This window comes from Alosa pseudoharengus, unplaced genomic scaffold, assembly GCF_046254945.1.
Source record: "Alosa pseudoharengus isolate Yale_2024_CS ecotype anadromous, Long Island Sound unplaced genomic scaffold, YU_APseudo_1.1 YU_APseudo_1.1_scf_1, whole genome shotgun sequence".
Classification (NCBI taxonomy): Eukaryota; Metazoa; Chordata; class Actinopteri; order Clupeiformes; family Clupeidae; genus Alosa; species Alosa pseudoharengus.
Genome location: NW_027468564.1, coordinates 29,090,041 through 29,110,040, shown reverse-complemented (window position 1 = coordinate 29,110,040; position 20,000 = coordinate 29,090,041). Strand labels below are relative to the sequence as shown.

Genomic DNA, 20,000 nt, shown 5'->3' with positions numbered 1-20,000 from the left:
GTGTGTGTTACCTGTGTGTCTGGGGGTTGCTGGTCAGTTGTGTCCATTTGTTCTTCCTCCTCCACCTGCCTGGCCTCTGCCTGAGACACACTTTGCTCCACCACTGAGAGAGAGGGAGAAGGAGGGAGAGAGAGATTATTGAACCAATATTCAAACCTTGATCGTTGGTTGTTGTCTCTCTTTTGCTTTAAATGTAACAATGTGCTTTGACAACACTGCACACGAAAAGCCATTGCCAACACACCTATCTGAATTGAATTGAACTGACACACTTGTTCACTGAACCAATATTCAAAGCTTTACATTATGGTGCCCTGGAGGTCTGTCAGGCTATCCTGCTGTCCAACCATCACTTTGACACATTCATTTCCCACCACTGTCACAAACCAGGGCCAGCAATGTGTCCAGGAAACACTTCATACAGTTCTGTTTATCTTTCACACTTCATACCGTTCTGGGGTGTGTTTCCCGTACAACTACGGAGGTTAGCTTTTTACTAACATGGTACCATGCATTGCATTGTTTAATTAACCAACATCTAAGTTACCAAACTTTAGTAGTCTGGACTAAGGTGGTTAATGACGTATAGTAACATATGGACTGGCACACCTGATGACCTAATGATGGATTACTTTAGTTTAATCTGTGAATCACCTGTTTTTGTTTGTTTTTTTTCATTCAGGGTCATGAAGTAAATTAATTGGTTTATATAGGCTGATGCTGACCTTAAATGAACGACAGCTTTGAATTAACTTTTAAACATGTGTCATTTAATAAATGTGCTGGTAAAACAATTGTGTGCTTTATTGTTATTTATTACACGGCTCTTCAGAGTGCTGCAGAAAGTTCCATTCACATGAATGGGCCTTCCCAATGTTCGGGCCTATGTTAAATCTACATAAATCACCGGCAAAGCATTTAATCACCGCTGTCAATGGCAACAGGTTTTGTGCTTCTGATTAATGTCTTTCATATCACTACGCAAGGACTGGAACTTCATTCAAACGTGAAAGCAGACGGTTGATCAGCTGTGTTCTAAAGAATGTTTGATTCAAATTCAGCAGCGTGTGTTGTTGCGAACTATTTGTTTCTCAGCAAATGCCACGATGAACGGTAACAAATAGGCTAGGTTATGTAGGCTAAAGTCATATCGTGGGGAGTTTATTATTTCGTTTTGGCAAGTAGCCGTATAATAAGCGGGATAATGTATATGTTCAGGGCGGAACAAGACTCCTCCGCTGCGCGTCGGGGTCCGGTTCGCCCTGTCGGGACTTATTTTCCCAGTAATGACCGGCGTTCTATACATTATCCCTTACTTAACCTCTGCTCACTTGTTTACGTCGTCTTCATCTGTGGCACAGTGTGTTAAGGTTGTTGGCAGTCTGCAGTGTGTATGCGGCATATGAGTCACCTGTCCATTAGTTCGGATCTAGATTGAAGTAGATATTTTGACTACAATATTCTCACTATTGTTTAACTATAAGTCTATCTACTGTGCAGATCATATTAAAGTGTGCACCTTGTATTATATATTACCTGCAGGTGTGTGTCGTGCACATGGCTGTAAATTGACTTTTAAATTATGTATTTTCTGCCTAAGGCATTTTAAAATATGGATTTATGGTGGTTAGAAGTCTAAATATCAACCAGAAACCTAAATCCATTTATAATTGTTAATTTGCACACAAATAACTGCCGTCAGTGACGTCTTTGACATGAAGATTCCCGGAACTATGCTTTTTACTACAGGTCGAGAGGTATAGTTTGAACTAACTAACTTTACGACAGTGTACACAAACGTTCGTTGGAACTGTGGTTTATTACACCTGAGTTCAATATCTCTAGCCACACCCAGGCCTGATTACTGCCACACCTGTTCTCAATCAAGAAATCACTTAAATAGGACCTGCCTGACAAAGTGAAGTAGACCAAAACAAAGATCCTCAAAAGCTAAACATAATGCAAGAGCCAAAGAAATTCAGGAACAAATGAGAAAGAAAGTTAAGTGAGATCTATCAGTCTAGAAAAGGTTATAAAGCCATTTCTAAAGCTTTGGGACTCCAGCGAACCACAGTGAGAGTCATTATCCACAAATGGCGAAAACATGGAACAGTGGTAAACCTTCCCAGGAGTGGCCGGCTGACCAAAATTACCCCAAGAGCGCATGATGACTGGGGTCACAAAAGACCCCACAACAACATCCAAAGAACTGCAGGCCTCACTTGCCTCAGTTAAACTCAGTGTTTATGACCCCACCATAAGAAAGAGAACAAAAATGGCCTGCATGGCAGAGTTCCAAGAGGAAAACCCCTGCTGAGCAAAAGAACATTTAAGGCTAGTCTCATGTTTGCCTGAAAACATCTTGATGATCCCCAAGACTTTAGGGAAAATACTCTGCGGACTGACGAGACAAAAGTTGAACTTTTTGGAAGGTGTGTGCCCCGTTACATCTGGCGTAAAAGTAACCTCGCATTTCAGAAAAAGAACATCATGCCAACAGTAAATATGGTGGTGATGGTATGATGGTCTGGGACTGTTTTGCTGCTTCAGGACATGGAAGACTTGCTGTGATAAATGGAACCATGAATTCTGCTGTCTACCAAAAAATCCAGAAGGCAAATGTCTGGCCATCTGTTCGTGACCTCAAGCTGAAGCGAACTTGGGTTCTGTAGCAGGACAATGATCGAAAACACACCAGCAGGTCCACCTCTAAATGGCTGAAGAAAAACAAAATTAAGACTTTGGAGTGTCCTACTCAAAGTCCTGACCTGAATCCTATTGAGATGCTGTGGCTTGGCGGTTCATGCTCGAAAACCCTCCAATGTGACTGATTTACAACATTTCTGCAAAGATGAGTGGGCCAAAATTCCTCCACAGCGCTGTAAAAGTATCTGGGAATCTGGCTTGATGAAAAACTAAAGTTCTCTTTCCATATAAACTATCTTACCAAAAAGCTGAGGCAAAAGATTGGTCTTCTGTACAGAAAGAAATCAAGCCTCCCCATGTCATGCAGAAAAAGCATTGTTGAAGCCGTTTTTATGCCTATGCTGGATTATGGGGATGTCATCTATAGGAACGCTACCCCATCCTCCCTTAAAGCTCTAGACACAGTCTATCACTCTGCTATCAGGTTTGTGACAGGTGCCAAATTTAATACACACCACTGTATCTTATATGACAGTATTGGTTGGGCATCCCTAACAGAAAGACGGACTAGACACTGGATACTGTTCATTTACAAATCCCTTATTGGAGAACTTCCACCTTACACATCTTCTCTGTTAAACTGGCACTCCGGTCATCATTTTACTCGCTCAAATAACTATCTTCAGCTTAAAGTTCCCAGTGTTCGTTCTGAGTTGGGAAAGTCAGCTTTTTGTTTTGAAGCCCCGACCACTTGGAACTCAATTCAACGCACATTTAAACTAAATCATTTAGTTTCTTATGGTCAATTCAAATCATTAGTAACAAACCTCCCTGTCCCAGTCTGTAACTGTTTTACCTGATTGTCTGTATTATATTTTTATCTATTCTTATTTATTTTATCTATTTTTATGGCTGTGATCTCAGTGGTTGCTGTTATTATATTATTGTTTCATGTTGCATCTCGGCTACATTGAAAATGAGGGCTGCCCTCAATTGTACACCCGAGAAGGAAAATAAAGGTTTGAAATGAAATGAAATGAAAAGACTCATTGCAAGTTATCGCAAACGTTTGATTGCAGTTGCTGCTGCTAAGGGTGGCCCAACCAGTTATTAGGTTTAGGGGGCAATCACTTTTTCACACAGGGCCATGAAGGTTTTGGATTTCGTTTTCCCCGTAATAATAACAACCTTCATTTAAAAACTGCAATTTGTGTTTACTTGTGTTATCTTTGACTAAAACTTAAATTTGTTTGATCTGAAACATTTAAGTGTGACAACTTGCAAAAAAATAAGAAATCTGGCAAACACTTCACACCACAGTACAACCCCAAACGAAAAGTTGAGAAATATGAATAAAAACTGAATGTAATTATCCGCAAATCTCTTAAAACTCATATTTAGTTGCAAAAAGGACACAGGCAACATATCTAATGTTGAAAATGATAAATTTGACTATTTCATGGAAAATATGTTAATTTTGAATTTGATACCAGCATCATATTTCAAAAAAGTTGGAACGGGGGTAACAAAATGCTTGAAAAGTTGTGTCATGATAAAGAAAACAAAAGCAGGAATGTTTCACAACTAATTAGGGTAACTGGCAACTCGATTGGGTATGAAAAAGAGCATCCCAGAGAGGCTTCCCTTAGAAGTAAAGATGTAGGGGTATTCATCACTCTGTGTAAACCCATGTGCACAAATGATGAAACAATGTCATTTTAATGGTTTTTAATATGAAATTGTAAAGTATTTGGGGAGTTCATCATCTACAGGACATAATATAATTAAAACATTCAGCGAATCCAGAGAAATCTGGATTTTCTGAAACAAGGGAAAGAGCTGAAAAAACTAATTGGATGGCCGTGGTCTTTTGGACCTCAGATGGCACTGCATCAACACCAGACCTGTTTCCAGACCTGTCATTGTATGGGCTCAGGAAAACCTCTGATAACCATTGTTTATGTCAGTGTTTCTCAAACTTTTTCAGACCAAGGACCACATAACCAAAAAAAATACCCTCACGGACCACCTAGCTAAAAAAAAAGATTTCAACAGTGTATTACACAACAGACCTACTCACCGAACCACCTTGCTTATTGTCTTTGCACCTTGCTTATTGTGTCAGAGGATTCATATGATTTAAACTGGCATAGCTTACATAAGCAGTGTTGCAGAACTGTTTGGATTTACATACAAGTTGGATCAATGTTGCAAACAACTCATCTATATTATATTTTACCACGTCTGCTTGCGGACCACTTGGGGTGGCTTGCGGACCACCAGTGTTCCCCGGACCACACTTTGAGAAACACTGGTTTATGTGCACAGTTTGATACTCAATTCCAAAAATGCAGCCAAAAATTGTATTAAGACATGATACAGAAAATACCACCATCTTAGCTGGGCCTGAGCTTGTTTAAAATGGACTGAGGTAAAAAAGGTCCTGTGGTTAGACCAATCAAAATTTGCCAATCTTTTTGGAAATCATGGACTCATCTGGGCTAAAGAGGAGAGGGCCTATCCAAGTATCCAATATCCAACTTGTTTAGTGCTCAGTTCCATACCCAACATCTATGACGGTGTGGAGGAGCATTAGTGACAGCATTTCATTATCAACTTCAACAAATGGTCTCCTCAGTTCCTAAAACATTTACAGAATTTTGTTAAATGAAGAGGGGAAGCCGCCAGTGTTGTAGTACTTGAGTCCGAGACTCGAACTCGAGTCCGAGTCATTAGCTAAATTTAGAGACTCGTGACTTGACTTCGACTTGAGCACTGAATGACTCGAACTTGGACTCGGACTCGTGCATTCGCACTCGCGATGACTCGTCGAGGACTCGACTTTTTTTTGTAATATATCATAAGGCTATAATTGTATTATGTCATTAGGCTATAATTTGCTATATGATTTTAATATCTAAATTATTCTTAATACTCATTTTAGTTCAAGGGAATGTTAGGCTACTGCTTCGTGTCGTAGGCTACATCGCAAGTCACATCATGTTCACATGCAAAGCAAACTAACGTTAACTTTAACACCAAAATGCCTGGAGATATGGCCGCCGCTATTTCAATGTAGTAGGCTATTGCCAGGCAATATTAGTTCTCATACATGACATAACATTACCTAAGATTACACTCAGCCTAGGCTAAACAACACACACTGCTGTTGGATAGCTGATCATCGTGACTTGGTGAACAGTGTTTTCCCTGACTGACGCGAGAAGCGAGGTTCCATTCATTCATTTTCATTCGGGGCGTGCCCTGCCGTGCTTCTGTCTGTTAATTTGCAGCAGGCTATTATCGGATGAAAGAAAAATAAACTAAACGTTTTCCCGATCAAGATATAGCATACTTCTTAATTTTGGTGTCATAAAATATAGAAGCACAACATTAAATTGCCTAGTAGAGTGTCCATGTAGTGTCAATGTAGGCTTACGTGTCTGCGCAAGTGAAACTGACAAACTGAACCTCTCGTGGGTAGGCCAGAAACAACTAGCCTATATTTAAAACCACGAATGAACTGGATTACTGTTACTGAGCAATTTGATAGCCTAATCCACTGCACGAAAAAAAGGAAATAGAAACGTGTTCTATTTCTAACAGGTGAATATAGCAAATAGTATGGCGATGGCAGCTTAAATTTCACTCATCTCGCAACGGCCTGTTGCACAAATAAATTAATTAGGCAGATGATCTACATCTCCGTTAACCTAAAGCTAGTTTTCATCTCTATTGTTGACGTGAAATATGTCTCCATAGTGTCAGTGAAGTGATAATATAATTATGCAGTTGCGGGTAGCCAGTGTTCACGTCACGGGAGTCAGAAAGAAGCTACCAAGACGGGCCCTGCTCTGTTTCTGTCCCTCCCAAATTGCGCTAAAATTGTGTAGGCTATTTAACAGCCAGAATTTAAAAAAATGGCCTTTTATGATCCACACTACCTCTTACAAAATAGGCCTACTCCAACGTCCATCTAGCTCTTTTGAAGTATGAACTTCTACAACACTGCCTATACAATTGTCAGCAGTCAGTAACAGCATAATGTGACTTAATGGCCTGTGTGATTGGGATGTGGATTGCTCATTTATTATGAGTAGGCCTATAGGCTATAGTATAGCTATGGTATGGTATTCTCTCCGATATAATAAATACAACACATTGGGTTTGCCAAGAAATTTGGCAATACTACTTTCACACAAGTGATGGCACCCCTTGGAGACAGAAGATTGTCCGTTTTGCTTTTAAGGATTTCATCTGCAATGAAAAAAATGGAACGACATGTAGGCTATGCTTACTTTAGTGCTGGACTTGGACTCGACTTGATCAATAGGGACTCGACTCGGACTCGACGTGGATCAATAGTGACTCAACTCGGACTTGACTCGGATGAGTAGTGGACTCGACTCGGACTTGACTTTTTTTTTTAATGACTTGGACTTGACTCGGACTTGAACACTGAGAACTCGAACCTGGTTTAAGCTTCAACAGTGTGTTGTATTTCCAAAGGTTGCTATATTTCCCACGATGCACAACCTCCATCTTAAAACCTCCAGTGTTGCTCCAATGGGGTCTAGGCATACTGTATAACTGTTAACTACCCAATGGAATGGGACTTTGACTAGTGAGAGGCTGTTTACATCTCTATTAGATAGTTCCAGCCTCTCCCTACTAGCCTAGAATCCAGCCTGTATTTACCCCGCCCACAACATTTGAGTTCGGAAATTCGGTCTGGAGTCACTCCATTGAGAAGTCTCTATTCCCCACCCAGAGGTGTTCGGGCCAATCAAATCGTCTGGACGGGCTTTATACGATGATGGACAGATGAGCAACGGTAACGTAGTCGTCCACGTCGACTGATCGTAAGTTACTTGAGTTGATTTTGTTTGCAACAAAAATGCTGGAGAAGCAAGATGTTTAGATTCCGCTATCGTGTCTGTTGCACAAGACATCAACGGCGGAATAACATTAAAAGACAAACAGAAAAACAGCAAATAAGGCTTTTGTCAAGAGGAAGGATGTTTTCTGTCCTACTGGATTCATATATTTCGTGGCTCTGATTGGTTAGGTCTATCCAATTGCGTGCAGAACCATTTTCCCCCTGTGTCAGTTGAAACACGCCCCATAATCAAATCCAAATGGCGTGTTACAAGACTCACGTTTTGATAACAATTCGAGACTGGCTTCCCTAGGCTATCGTCTGACCATAAAAGCTTGAATTTGTTTATTTAGCAGAGACAGCACAGACCTTGCCTAAGGGCATGGATCATGCTGTATCATTTCATTTTTGGGATATGGTATGTCTGCATCCGCTTAACCCAGCATATAACACATATGCATACACCGAGGAAGCCGTATTAAAACTCCTCTATATATATACATATAGTTATGTAGTATGAGTGTCATGGTAAAGGAAAACATAGAAAACATTGGACGTGGAAAGGCATAGAAAGGCCACATTAAATCCTCCTAACATACACACACACACACACACACACACCTTACCTTCATCACTCAGCTGGGTCTCTGTCTTGACAGTGTGGTTCAGGGTGGCGGGGGTTGGGGTCGGGGTGGTGGTGGGAGAGGAGGGGGGTGGCACTGCTTTCGCCACTGTAGCATCGGCATGACCCTTGACCTTCGCCTGTGGCACCTGCTCATCTCCCTCTGCCTTCCTCTCACTCTTCACCTCCCTCTCTTTCTCCTTCTCTTTCTTCTCCTCTTCCTTGTCATCCTTTTTCTGTGCCTTCACTTTGCTGTCCACCTCCATCGTCTGTTCCTCTCGTTTCGGCTCCACCTGTCAATCAGCGGCAGTCACAGTAAGACTGCGGTCTCTTTCCACCACTCTCTGATGGCAATTCGCATGATGGCAATTCATCTGGAAGACTGTGCCCAAAGAGCGGCAGTCGCTTATAACAAAAGCAAAAAACACCTTAAACATGTAATGTTATTTGGTCGTTTAAACTGTGACTTGGGAACTAGCCGTGCATTATTTGCTGCTCCGGTGGACTAGATTTCTGGCTTCGCTCTTACATTGGGGCAGCGCGAAGCTTTGCTGTCGAGCAAGGTGATCCGTCGCTTGAGTTCATCAATTGAACCCGGTTCAATGGAACTCAGAGGGGCAAAGGGCCGTCGTTGTGATATGCGTGAGACATAAAGTGGGGAAAGGGAAATGTCACAAGCAGTTTCGCTGCTTTGTTTCGCTTCTAGCTTCTGTTTTGAGTGACGGGAGACGCTGTCATCCGTGCGAGATTACTCAGCACCAATCTTTTTCACTGTAAAAATGTCAGCCCAGCGCGAAACACACACATAATTTTACATCGACACACACCAATCAGGCATGCGTGCCCCTGAAACGTCCGTTTCCTCATTGCTCCCCTCAGTCCCGACCTCTTTACGTCCAGGGGTTTGTGACAACGCGTGCGTGCCGTTTCAAGGGACCGAGCTGCCTGTGACCTACACAATGTTGCAACAAAAGCCGCTCCACCTTTTTCCATTGGCACAACACAGTCAGAGCGCTTCGCGACGTTTATTTTCAACTCATTTATCACCTTTCCAGCCAATAGCCTACTACCCCCCCCCCCCTCCCCCTTGACAAAAATATGCATTAACCGAAAGAAGAAACATGTTCAACCAAAGGGAGAATAAGAACTGGACGGGGCGGCGATATAACACACATAGCAGAGATGGGCAGTGGGATTGAGTCGCACAAACGGAAATAAGAGGCTTAAACCAACATCGGCGGTTAGGGCTCTCGCCTCTGCCCGCACCGAGTTTCCGCCATTCGCGCGTGCTTTTTTTTTTTTTACCTCGCATGACCGAGGTAGGCTACTGAGAGAGCGGAGGCTCGCCCGGGATCTGCGCGAGACTCATAGCCTGCCCCCTCCTCTCTACCCGTCACCCCTCCTTCTCTTCGGAGCGCCTCTAACTTACGGACACCGCCTAGTGAAAAACATCCAGCACAACTTTCCCCCGAAAATTGGACATAAAACAGCCAAATCATCCACGACAACGCAACGCCGTCGAAGTCCACCCCGTTAGCGCACGACTCAGAAGATAAATGACACTTGAGGGAGTCACGTTGTTGCTTCGACTGCGGGTTTAACAACGATGTTCTCTCCGTCTCTGTCTTTCTCTTCCTCGAGGCGCGCGCATGTGTGAGGGTGTGCGTGGATCCTGGTACAGAACAAGAGAAGCGGCCGCGCCAGATTGAACGCACGGCGCTAGCCCCAGCTCTCACACACACGCTATGCACCTTTTGTGCTCTCTCTCTCTCTGTCTCAATTACACACACACACACACACACACACACACACAAACACACTGAATCAAAACTGACTGATCGCTCTCGCACACACACACACAGCCTACAGTTGCGTGTCTTGCAAAGCGAGCATGTTTGGTGTCGGTTTTTTCCCCTTTTTTCTTTCTTTTTTTTCGCTCGACCCACCGCTCCCCAGAGCCCAGTCAGCTCGTGAGCCACCCGTTCTGTTCACACACAGACACACTCACTCACATCCATAGACGTCCCTTTAAACCGATACTGACGTGGGTCAGGCCTACAGCCGCGCCATGAAAATAGTTTGCATGTGAGGCAGGTTAGTTATTGACGGAAAACAGAAAGGAAAGACAGTGACGGAAATCAGACGGTGCGAACGTGTCCGTGTCTTTGCCATTAAGAAATGAAGAGGTGTGTCATCATTTATTTAAGGACAGACAGGGTGTAACACCGTGCCGAGCTCGGGACGTGTATATAATATTAAGTTACCTTCTTCGCGAGCTGTCTGTCCTGCAGTGCGCTCTTCAGAAGTCTCGCGGATGGCTTGGCGGCCCCCATCCCCCTCGTAGGCAGGGCTATGTGGCCGAGGTGGGTCCGTCGGAGGCGACCCCTCGCCACCTCTCGCTCCAGCACGGCTTTGACTCGGCTGCGGGTCAGCTTCTCCTCGCCGAGGCCGCTCTGCGTGCTGAGGTAGCCGAGGATCTCCTTCAGACCTAGCGGCGTGGGGGCCCGTGGTGTTGCCGCGGACGCCCGACTCCGCTCCGTCAGACTTCGTACGGACTCCACCAGCCGGTCACCCAAATCGGCGCTGGCTTGGTCCGATGCTTCGCCCTCGCTCGGCCCCTTCGTTGGGCCGACAGCGGCGCGGAGTTTGGGTTTGAGCGTCGGTTGCAGTTTTCGGCTGAGGTGATTATTGTTGCCGACATCACCACCGCCGCCACTGCTGCTGCTCGAACTAGCACTCGTGCAAGTTTTCTTTGCCTTATCTCCGTTGTCCTCGCGGCTAGGCGAGTGCGTCTCCTCTCGCGCTGCTGCTGCTGCTGTTGACTTGGTGTTGTGTTGACTCGCGGCATCACACACGTCGTCCTTCTTCGTGTCTTTCGAGCAGTCGGCCGAGTTGCAGTCCCCTCCAGCTTGTGGCATTAATCTCTTGTCTTTCGGTGCACTTGCTTTCACGCCACAGCCGCTCCCGACAGTGCAGTCCGTTGCGCCACAACTGACACAACTGTTTCCGCTAGTCTGAGGCAAAACCGTTTCGCTCTTCTCCGACACGGCGACTGGGGCTGGGGCTTGGGCTTGGGCCGGGGGGTGGGGGTCAAGGTTCTGCCTCGCCTCCGTGGAGTCGGGGTCCTTGTCTCCAAACTCCTCTTGGTCCGTGAGGCTGTGCGCGCTGTCGCCGTTGTTGTTGAAAGTGGCGTGTTTGGCTTGTTCGCCCAGTGACTCGCCGCTGCCGCTACTGCGGTCGGGCGTGAGCTCACTCTTTTTTCGGCTTTTCCTTTGCACTTTCGCGGCGTTCCGGTAGGAAATCGAGCCCTTGTAGCTAACTTTAAGCACTGTCTGTTCTTGGATCAGTTTCTCCAGTTCTGCACGGGTGCGATCTGGGTCTGACCCGTGTCTCCTTCGGACCATTCGACATATCCTCTCAAGGTCCGGTCTGGCTTTTCGAGACCGCAGCGAATCGATAGTCTCCAAAATCCAGTCGCGGTATTTGGGTTCTGACATGTTTTCCGAGTGGGTTTCGTTGGGTTTGGCCCGAGCGTCTCGGTTTTGTTGTCTCCGAAGTGACGCTGAAAGCTCCGATCCGCTCCGAGCCCGGCTAGGAATGAAGCGGAAGCAGCCTGCTGTACGCCTGCGTTGGCCACGATGTGCGCTTAAGGTGGACTGACAGAGAAAAAAGGGACGCACTCAGCGCGGCAATGCTGTTTAAGGTAGTATTGCGGAGATAACAAATTTTTGCGCACCTTACCACGCCGTCTTTTGTTCAGGCTCAATCCTCAGCCCCAATATTCACTGACCTCGATATTCTTGCATCAGAAAAGGAATCGGTCTGAAATTTTATACGAAATATATCTTGCTTCTCATCAAATGGTCAAGCAACCACAAACCCAACCATGACAGGCTGAATTTTGAAGGCTAAATGTTGATGTCCAATATATAATGGAGCATAGTTGTCTGCCTTAATCATGTTACCATTCGGTTTTATTTGAATTATTATCATCTGTGATGCCTTCGGTGCTCAGATGAGTATCTGCCCTTGGCTTTACAGTTTCATGACAAACGCATCAAATCGTCTGATAAGCGTAGTGTTCATAGTCACATTACCATACAACAAACACGCAACAGATAACGTCATATTTTAACAAGTAAAACTTTATTGGAATGATACGTGTTTGTAAAATACTACATATCGTTGTATTCTGTTTTTAACGCACGCACGCACACACACGCCCCCCCCCCCCCCCCCAGCCATACATACGCTGTGTCTTGGGACGCATCCCAAAGAGGGTGTTCAAATAAAATAGTAGGCTACTCGATGGGGTCAGTTAGTGTCCCGCCCCAAAAGTGCGACAGATGCAAGTCAACGTTTTACCCGTTTTGGGAAATAAGTGGGCCTAGCATCACGGCAACTGACCTTACCGACTTAACCAAACAATAAACTAAAAACTTTATCTTATACAAAGCACTTTATAATCCTAGTGCGTGTGCTTAACTCAGGTGAAATCACGACCACGTGGAATTCAACACAAAAACAAAACGTCGACTAATCATTGATGGACTGTTTGCCCAGACCGACCCCCCAGCACGGTGGCAGCCTCTCTCTCTCACACACACCGATCAAAGGTGTGTGTACCAGCGTGATCGCCGTCACATTTTTTGTTGACCAAGCGCACGTTGTGATCACGGCGATGATGTGACGCAGGACAGTCAGTCACTGTAGGCTATGAATCGGGGGCGCGCCGCGGGGGTTGTCGTCTCCGGGGCCTTTCGCTCAGCCAGATTAATGACATGCGTTTGTTGCGCTGGAGGGGCTGAGGTTGAGGTTTGGGAAGTAAAAAAGGGGGGAGGGGCGACTACAGTCCAGCGGCACCCTGTTGTCAGAAGTTATGCAACGGAGCGCTACAACACTCGCGGCGTCTTCGTTGTGGGCTATAGGCTCCACACACACATGCGCGAGCGAACGCGGGGAGAGGACATGGAAAGTCGTTGTTTGAGTGTACGGATAGCCCTCTTCATCAGCTGTGACCGACAAAGACGGCAAGCGGTCTAGTCCATGTTAAAATATCGCTTTCAGGCAGCCTCTATAGACTAAAGCTGAAACAGCTTCCCGCTGCACTTTATATTTATTTGTTTATTTTAATTGGACGGACATCTGCAGAGTAGTCCGATGCACAACAACATCCTCTCCTCAAGTTTAATAGCCTACTAAAATGTCGTCTAGCTATGGCAAATTCTGTACGGTAGCCTAGTCTCTGCACACATGCGATGCAGAAACAAACAGGAAAAAAAAAAAATTAAAAGGGCCTGATAATTCTAGCAGTAGCGTAAAACACATTTTGGTGATATGGTAGGTCTATCTGTGCGCCATGTAAACGTTTATAGAGGGTATCGATTTGTGACCTTGGCTTCGCCACGTCGCATGGTTGTCTGACCCTGGAAATTTGAAGTAGACAAGTAAGCGATCCACTGACTCAAGGACAGTTCGCACACAGACCTCGTGAACCCTTCGGAAGGTAGCTGCATTCACAAGAGGGAAATACATTTCAGATGACCATTATACAGACTATGGCACAGAGGACATGATCAAACCAAAGAAGGCATCAAATCAGTCACCATATCTACCTCAGTAGCCCACACACACACACAAACAATGCACGGAGAAAAATAACCTAAATAGGACTGAAGGCCTTATAACAGAATCAAGATAATAATCGGTGACTAAAAACATATCTTAATACTATCGTCAGAAATGCTCAAACTTCGTAATGCACATAGATAATTATTTATCAGAATGTCGACAGTGTAAGTGAAAAAAACGACGACAACAACAACAACAATGTGCGTTTGGCTCGGTATTGCTTTGGTCAGATGGGCGGGCCACCTGTCCGACATGGACAAGTTCGCATAACAGCGAGCAGGTAAAAGTGGGCGTGACTTATAAAGAATGTAAGTGCGTAGAGAGCTGCCGTGATCTCCACCGGACACGTTAACCTTCACAGGTGTCAGATGGTGATTAAGCTCCGCATAGGTAAGACTGTAGTTGGGCTCATAGTGAGAGATTCTGTAGATGTATGTGCGGGAGTAAATGTTATCATTTGTCTGAATGAGCCAAAGCTCTGCTTCCTGTAAATATATATAGTGATTTAAGACACAAAAGATGACAAAAAAGAAAGAAAGAAAATATATAAAAAGGCAACACTGCTGTCTTCTTTTTTCAGGAGACTGGAGAGGCTTGTTGTCGGTTCTGCTGGACCTCTCTGGTTGTGATTCAGACAGGCAACATCACCCACTCTCATCCTAACACCCCCCCCCCACCACCCCCCAACCCAATAAGAACTCAGAACTCGGCAAACTCCTTGGAGCACTTCTCAGTGAATGAGACTCGGATCTCTTCCTCGTCATAGTCGTCAAAGTTGCTGGTGTCGCCGGGGCCTTTGCACTTGGGAACAAATGGGGCCTCCACCTACACACGCACACACACACACACACACACACCCATAAAAAAAAACACACAGAAGCACATGTGCACACACACATGCACCCATAAACACACACATACACATGCACACACACAGAAACACATATAGTTAGAAATGTGTCAATATACCCATAGTACACAAACATAAAGCCCTCATTTAAGCATAGACACAGCCACACATAGACACAGACATACACTCTCTCTCTCTCTCTCTCTCTCTCTCTCTCTCTCTCTCTCTCTCTCTCTCTCTCTCTCTCTCTCTCTCACACACACACACACACACACACGTAACTCACCCTCTTCTGATAGATGGCGATCCAGTCGGTGGTGGCGAACCACTTGTGGCCCTTAATGTCGCTGACGCCGTTCTTGAGGTTGCCATAGCGCTTGGTCAGGTCCACCTGCAGAAGGTTCCGGAGAAGGTCCTTCAGGTCCGAACTGAAGTGGGAAGGGAAGCGGACCTGTGAAGACAGGAGTAAAGACAAAAAAAAATGCCTTGATTTGGGAACCTCTTATTTGGATTTCACATTCTTGCAGTGCAAATAACTTCTTCAGACCACAGCAATGTTACCTCACAAAGGGATTCAATCAGTTCTGCAGCAGGGTGCTGGGACTGGTGACCAAACCTCCTTAAAAACTAATGTGGAACCATAGATTCACGGAACCCCCTAACCGCCATCTTTAAATGGGATTCATTCAGTTCTGTAGCAGTGTTCTGTGTTCTGACTGTCAATGTTTTACAAAGTATGAATTCCTGGTTCTATATCTCATGGAACCGTAGACTGAAGGACACCCCTGGCCGCCATCTTTAAAGCTATGCAACAGTTGGCCTGGTGTCAGTGTCATCTTCAGCTTCATATTGATGGTAGCCTATAGTAATGTATAGGATAGGTAGATATGTAACTGCTTCATATTGATGGTAGCCTATAGTAATGTATAGGATAGGTAGATACATAACTGCTTCATATTGATGGTAGCCTATAGTAATGTATAGCATAGGTAGATACACTGAAAATTACCCAAATGTCACTCACTGGTCCAGAAAAGCAACTGTTGCATCAAATAATTTATAACCACATGCTTTCATTGATTGTATGATTGCACTATTTGTGGTATGCAGGCATTGTACAACGGGGGCCCCATATCCAGTATTCACAGAATCATCACATATCCAGTTCATAACAGCAATTAAATTAGATATAGTCACTTACAAATGAAACAGAGGGTGCTTGTTTTATTGAGCAGGTCTTGCATAGAAGCCATAATAAGGCCATATCTTTGTATTATTTGAAATTTTAGGCTATGGTATGTTTATTTTATCTTCACACACGATGTTAGTGTGCTGTGGGACATTTTAAGTGTCAAAAGTGTGCCGTGGCACAAAAAAGGTTGAAAAACACTGATGTATAGGATAGGTAGGTACATAACTGTTTCATATTGATGGTAGCCTATAGTAATGTATAGGATAGGTAGATACATAACTGTTTTCCCACTAGCTATTCAGGAATCCAGCTATGTTAAAGTACACAAATGCACACAAATGTCACAAAGAGCTTTCATAGCACCACCTTACCAAATGAACTGCCAAAAGACATCAATATGCATTTTCACCAATACCAGCTGGCGCAGTAGTAGTGTCTGCAATATCTTTACACAAATTTTAGGCGGTTAGCTCGCTAATTGTAGACCAAAACTCCCTACTGCTGCTAGACGATTACTACAAGATTGAAGCCTTTAAGCCAGTTCATCGACTGTGTTTGTTGATCACTATGTCGAAAAAAAAACCCCATACTTACGGTACATACACTCACTCACTCACAGGGACGCACTCACGCATAGGCAGACACACACGCCAATTAATCTAGCGCCCAACGCCCAATTTAGAAAAAGCATTTAAGCATTACAATTCAATGTGTTGTATTTGGTTTGTAGAAGGGGTCCTATGTAGCCCATGTGTCAGTTTGATATATTTCACTCCTGTTTACATCGAGATAGAATGGATTGTTAGAATGGAGTTGATCTAAAATCAATCTGCAACAGCCCTGTGCACCAGCTGGCAGAAAGGCCATTTTGGTTTCATAGCAAACCAGAAAAAAAAAAAATTGAGGAAAAGGTAAACCAATTCTTTAGGGACTCAACTAAAACTGAAAACTGTCTGTTAAATAATTAAAGATGAATGCAACCGTGGGGATGTTGAAACCTGCTACCACTTAGAACAAGAAACCAGCCCCCACCACCACTAAAAATTCTCACAGTAAAAAAAAAAAGCAAAGTAAAAAAGGCTAGACACCAATTGTTTGTGTGTGTGTGTGTGTGTGTGTGTGGGGGGGGGGGGGGGGGGGGTAGTCCTGGAACACAATAAACTAACGAAATAATGAAAATGAAATGGGTCTTTGATTTCACCACATTGGTGAATCATTGAAGGTTTAACGCTAAGGACTGCTTCTGGCTTGCATGGGAAAGTCACAGGCCGATATGGGTCAGAGCCGATCCACATAGCTTACACCCTTGTGTAAAGGAACCAACACTGAAACAAGCTTGCACCCCGTTGGAGAAGAGGGGAGGAACAACCCAACTCTACTTCTTTCTCTTGTCAGGCCCCAAGTGTTAGAACCCAACTCTACTTCTTTCTCTTGTCAGGCCCCAAGTGTTAGAACCCAACTCTACTTCTTTCTCTTGTCAGGCTCCAAGTGTTAGAACCCAACTCTACTTCTTTCTCTTGTCAGGCTCCAAGTGTTAGAACCCAACTCTACTTCTTTCTCTTGTCAGGCTCCAAGTGTTAGAACCCAACTCTACTTCTTTCTCTTGTCAGGCTCCAAGTGTTAGAACCCAACTCTACTTCTTTCTCTTGTCAGGCCCCAAGTGTTAGAACCCAACTCTACTTCTTTCTCTTGTCAGGCTCCAAGTGTTAGGCCCCAAGTGTTAGAACTCAACTCTACTTCCCAAGTGTTAGAACCCAACGAGGTGGCCGGAAAACAAACAAACAAAAAACTCAATTTTATAGGCAAGGCATGTGTATTTATATGGTGCATTTCACACACAGAGGACATTTAACTCAAAAATAAAAGTAAAAGGAGCAGACAAAAAAGAAAAAGAGGTAGAAAAAAGATATAATTATAATAAGTAAAATACATATAAGACATCATGCATAAAATAGAATAAGAAAAAACTAAAAATAGCCCCAACTGTGATCGTATCTCTCACTAGTCATATGTATCAGTCTAACTGACAGCACCCACTGCACCAGAACTACACACATTCCTCTGAAATCAGAATAAAGACACTGTGAAGATAGCCCCAAATGTGATGGTGTCTCTGTCTAACTAAGTGTCTGTCTAACTCAGGGATTCTCACACTTTTCCAAGCAGGGCCTCCCGAAACCGTTCTACAGTGCATGAGCCAGGACCCCCCCAACCCCTTGCGACGCGGGCGCCCCTGCCCCCCCCGCGACGTGGGCCCCCCTGATAAGGGAAATATTACTACAAAAATACATTGTGGATGTGGACTGTCAAAAGCATTCCAATTGGTTGTTGTCATTTGTTTGTAAACCCTTGTTCTGTACTCCTATAGATGTGCTCTATGTTCTATCAGTATGTACGTGGATCCAAGGGGACAGGATGGCCAGTATGTCAGTTTGATTATTGCTGTCTGATCAATTGCCCGCTTCTACCATCAATTGCATGCTTTTTTTGAGAGGGGAGCATTTAGAATGTGTAATGTTTTCAGACCAAATTGGGCTTACAGATGCACACACACAGGCACAGACACACTCAGATACACACACATACGCACAAAATTACATTTGCATTTTACATTTGTTTGTTAATTTACAAAATTTTGTAGATTACTCATTTAGCCTCTCTTTCTCCCACCATGTATCTCTCTCTCTCTCTCTCTCCCACACACACACACACACGGACATGAAGCCAATAAAAAATAAGCATATTCCATTAGCCTGTGCTTTCCGACAGGCCAAATTCCTTTAAAGTCATACCCATAAAAATTGAACCACTGGGTTCCTGACACATGCCTGACCAAATGACCTGAAAGGATATGCTAGTTTCATTAACCATTAGCCCCAGAGAGTATTAAAGGTGCAGGTCTTGATTATAAGCCATTCCACTTCTGGTAAAAAAACAAAAGTCAGTACAGACTGTGCTCAGGCAGAGGCTTTCTAATGAGAAGACACAGCACTCTAAGAATCTCTCATAGAAATGCATGGGGTTAGTTCGTAACGCAAACATGGCAGTCGTCTACACATATCCCGCCGCTTCTGCCGCCAAAAGTTCACATGTGAATATACAGTATCATGCCAATCATGTGGTATATTGTGAATACATCGTGCCAATCATGTGTTGTGATCTCGCAGCTGGAGCGAGATTGATGTGTCATGATTCGTGAAGCCTTGCTTCCACACGCAGTTCTGCCTGAAATAGATGCCCGATAAGTGCCTGAAAAGTGTTACAATATGCCCGCCGAGTGGAGGGACTTGCCTAAAAGGACTTTGGTTCAGGCCTCGGCCAGTAAATGAGGAAGTGACTCAGACTACACTATAGATCCTTTCAACAAGGTAAACAAAAACAATGCTTGAACATTCTATTTGGGCCCCAATCTACTTCCTCTGCATTAAGATAACATATGGAATGTTAAAACGGAAGTCTTGTGGGGCCAACTATGATGCTGATAATGGAACTCTCTTGAAAGGGTCCATATGCAACTTCAGCCAAACACACTGCCTCTGGAGCACAAAGGGGAGGGGTGAACTTTGATTGGCTGTTAAACGGAAATGTCAACGACCTGCACTTTGTTAAGTGTCTGAAGTCCGAAATGATAAACGATCGTAGCAGTTAATCAGATGGTGGTACTTTGTGGTGTTGCCATCTTTACCAAAAGGTAGATTCCTTGCAGCTGTAAGCATTTCTTCTTTCTCTTCTCTCTCTCTCTCACACACACACAAACACACACACACACACATACATCTTGAATTTCCCTTTGGGGATCAATAAAGTATCTATCTATCTATCTATCTCATATTCTACCAAACAAAGAACCTTTTTTTCTCCAATGCTGCCACTGACATTACTTAAATGCATTCATGTGGTTACACAGGATTATATAAAATGTGATATTGTTAAAATACAAAAGGAACAAGAAATGCAATTCCGAGGAATTACATGAGGGGATGCAATCTGCTGGTTAGGGTGTTGGTGGGGCTGTTGAGCTTGCTGCTAGCTGGTTGGTAGGGTAATTGTGATACCTGCAAAGGTGCTTCTGGAGTAACCAAATTTGAATCTTGTGTGACATGGCATTCTTGAGATATCATACTCAAAGTGTTTTTGACCTTGACATTTGACCTTCAACCTCCAACTTCAACTCACTTCA

The 20,000-nt window shown here is 44.1% G+C and overlaps 2 protein-coding genes across 2 annotated transcripts in view; both read right to left on the bottom strand.

Moving 5' to 3' along the window:
- The window catches only part of samd1b (sterile alpha motif domain containing 1b), a 24,627-nt gene extending 12,868 nt beyond the window's left edge, over positions 1 to 11,759 (bottom strand). The window contains exons 1-3 of the mRNA XM_076286262.1: positions 10,412 to 11,759; positions 8,152 to 8,440; positions 12 to 103 (exon numbers count right to left, since the gene is read on the bottom strand). Of these exons, the coding sequence (XP_076142377.1) occupies positions 12 to 103; positions 8,152 to 8,440; positions 10,412 to 11,644 (1,614 nt within the window). The 5' untranslated portion in view covers positions 11,645 to 11,759. The remainder of the gene's footprint in view (positions 1 to 11; positions 104 to 8,151; positions 8,441 to 10,411) is intronic.
- A 640-nt stretch (positions 11,760 to 12,399) lies between these two features.
- LOC143124599 (cAMP-dependent protein kinase catalytic subunit alpha-like) overlaps positions 12,400 to 20,000 on the bottom strand; it is a 29,265-nt gene continuing 21,664 nt past the window's right edge. The window contains exons 9-10 of the mRNA XM_076286252.1: positions 14,915 to 15,079; positions 12,400 to 14,603 (exon numbers count right to left, since the gene is read on the bottom strand). Of these exons, the coding sequence (XP_076142367.1) occupies positions 14,478 to 14,603; positions 14,915 to 15,079 (291 nt within the window). The 3' untranslated portion in view covers positions 12,400 to 14,477. The remainder of the gene's footprint in view (positions 14,604 to 14,914; positions 15,080 to 20,000) is intronic.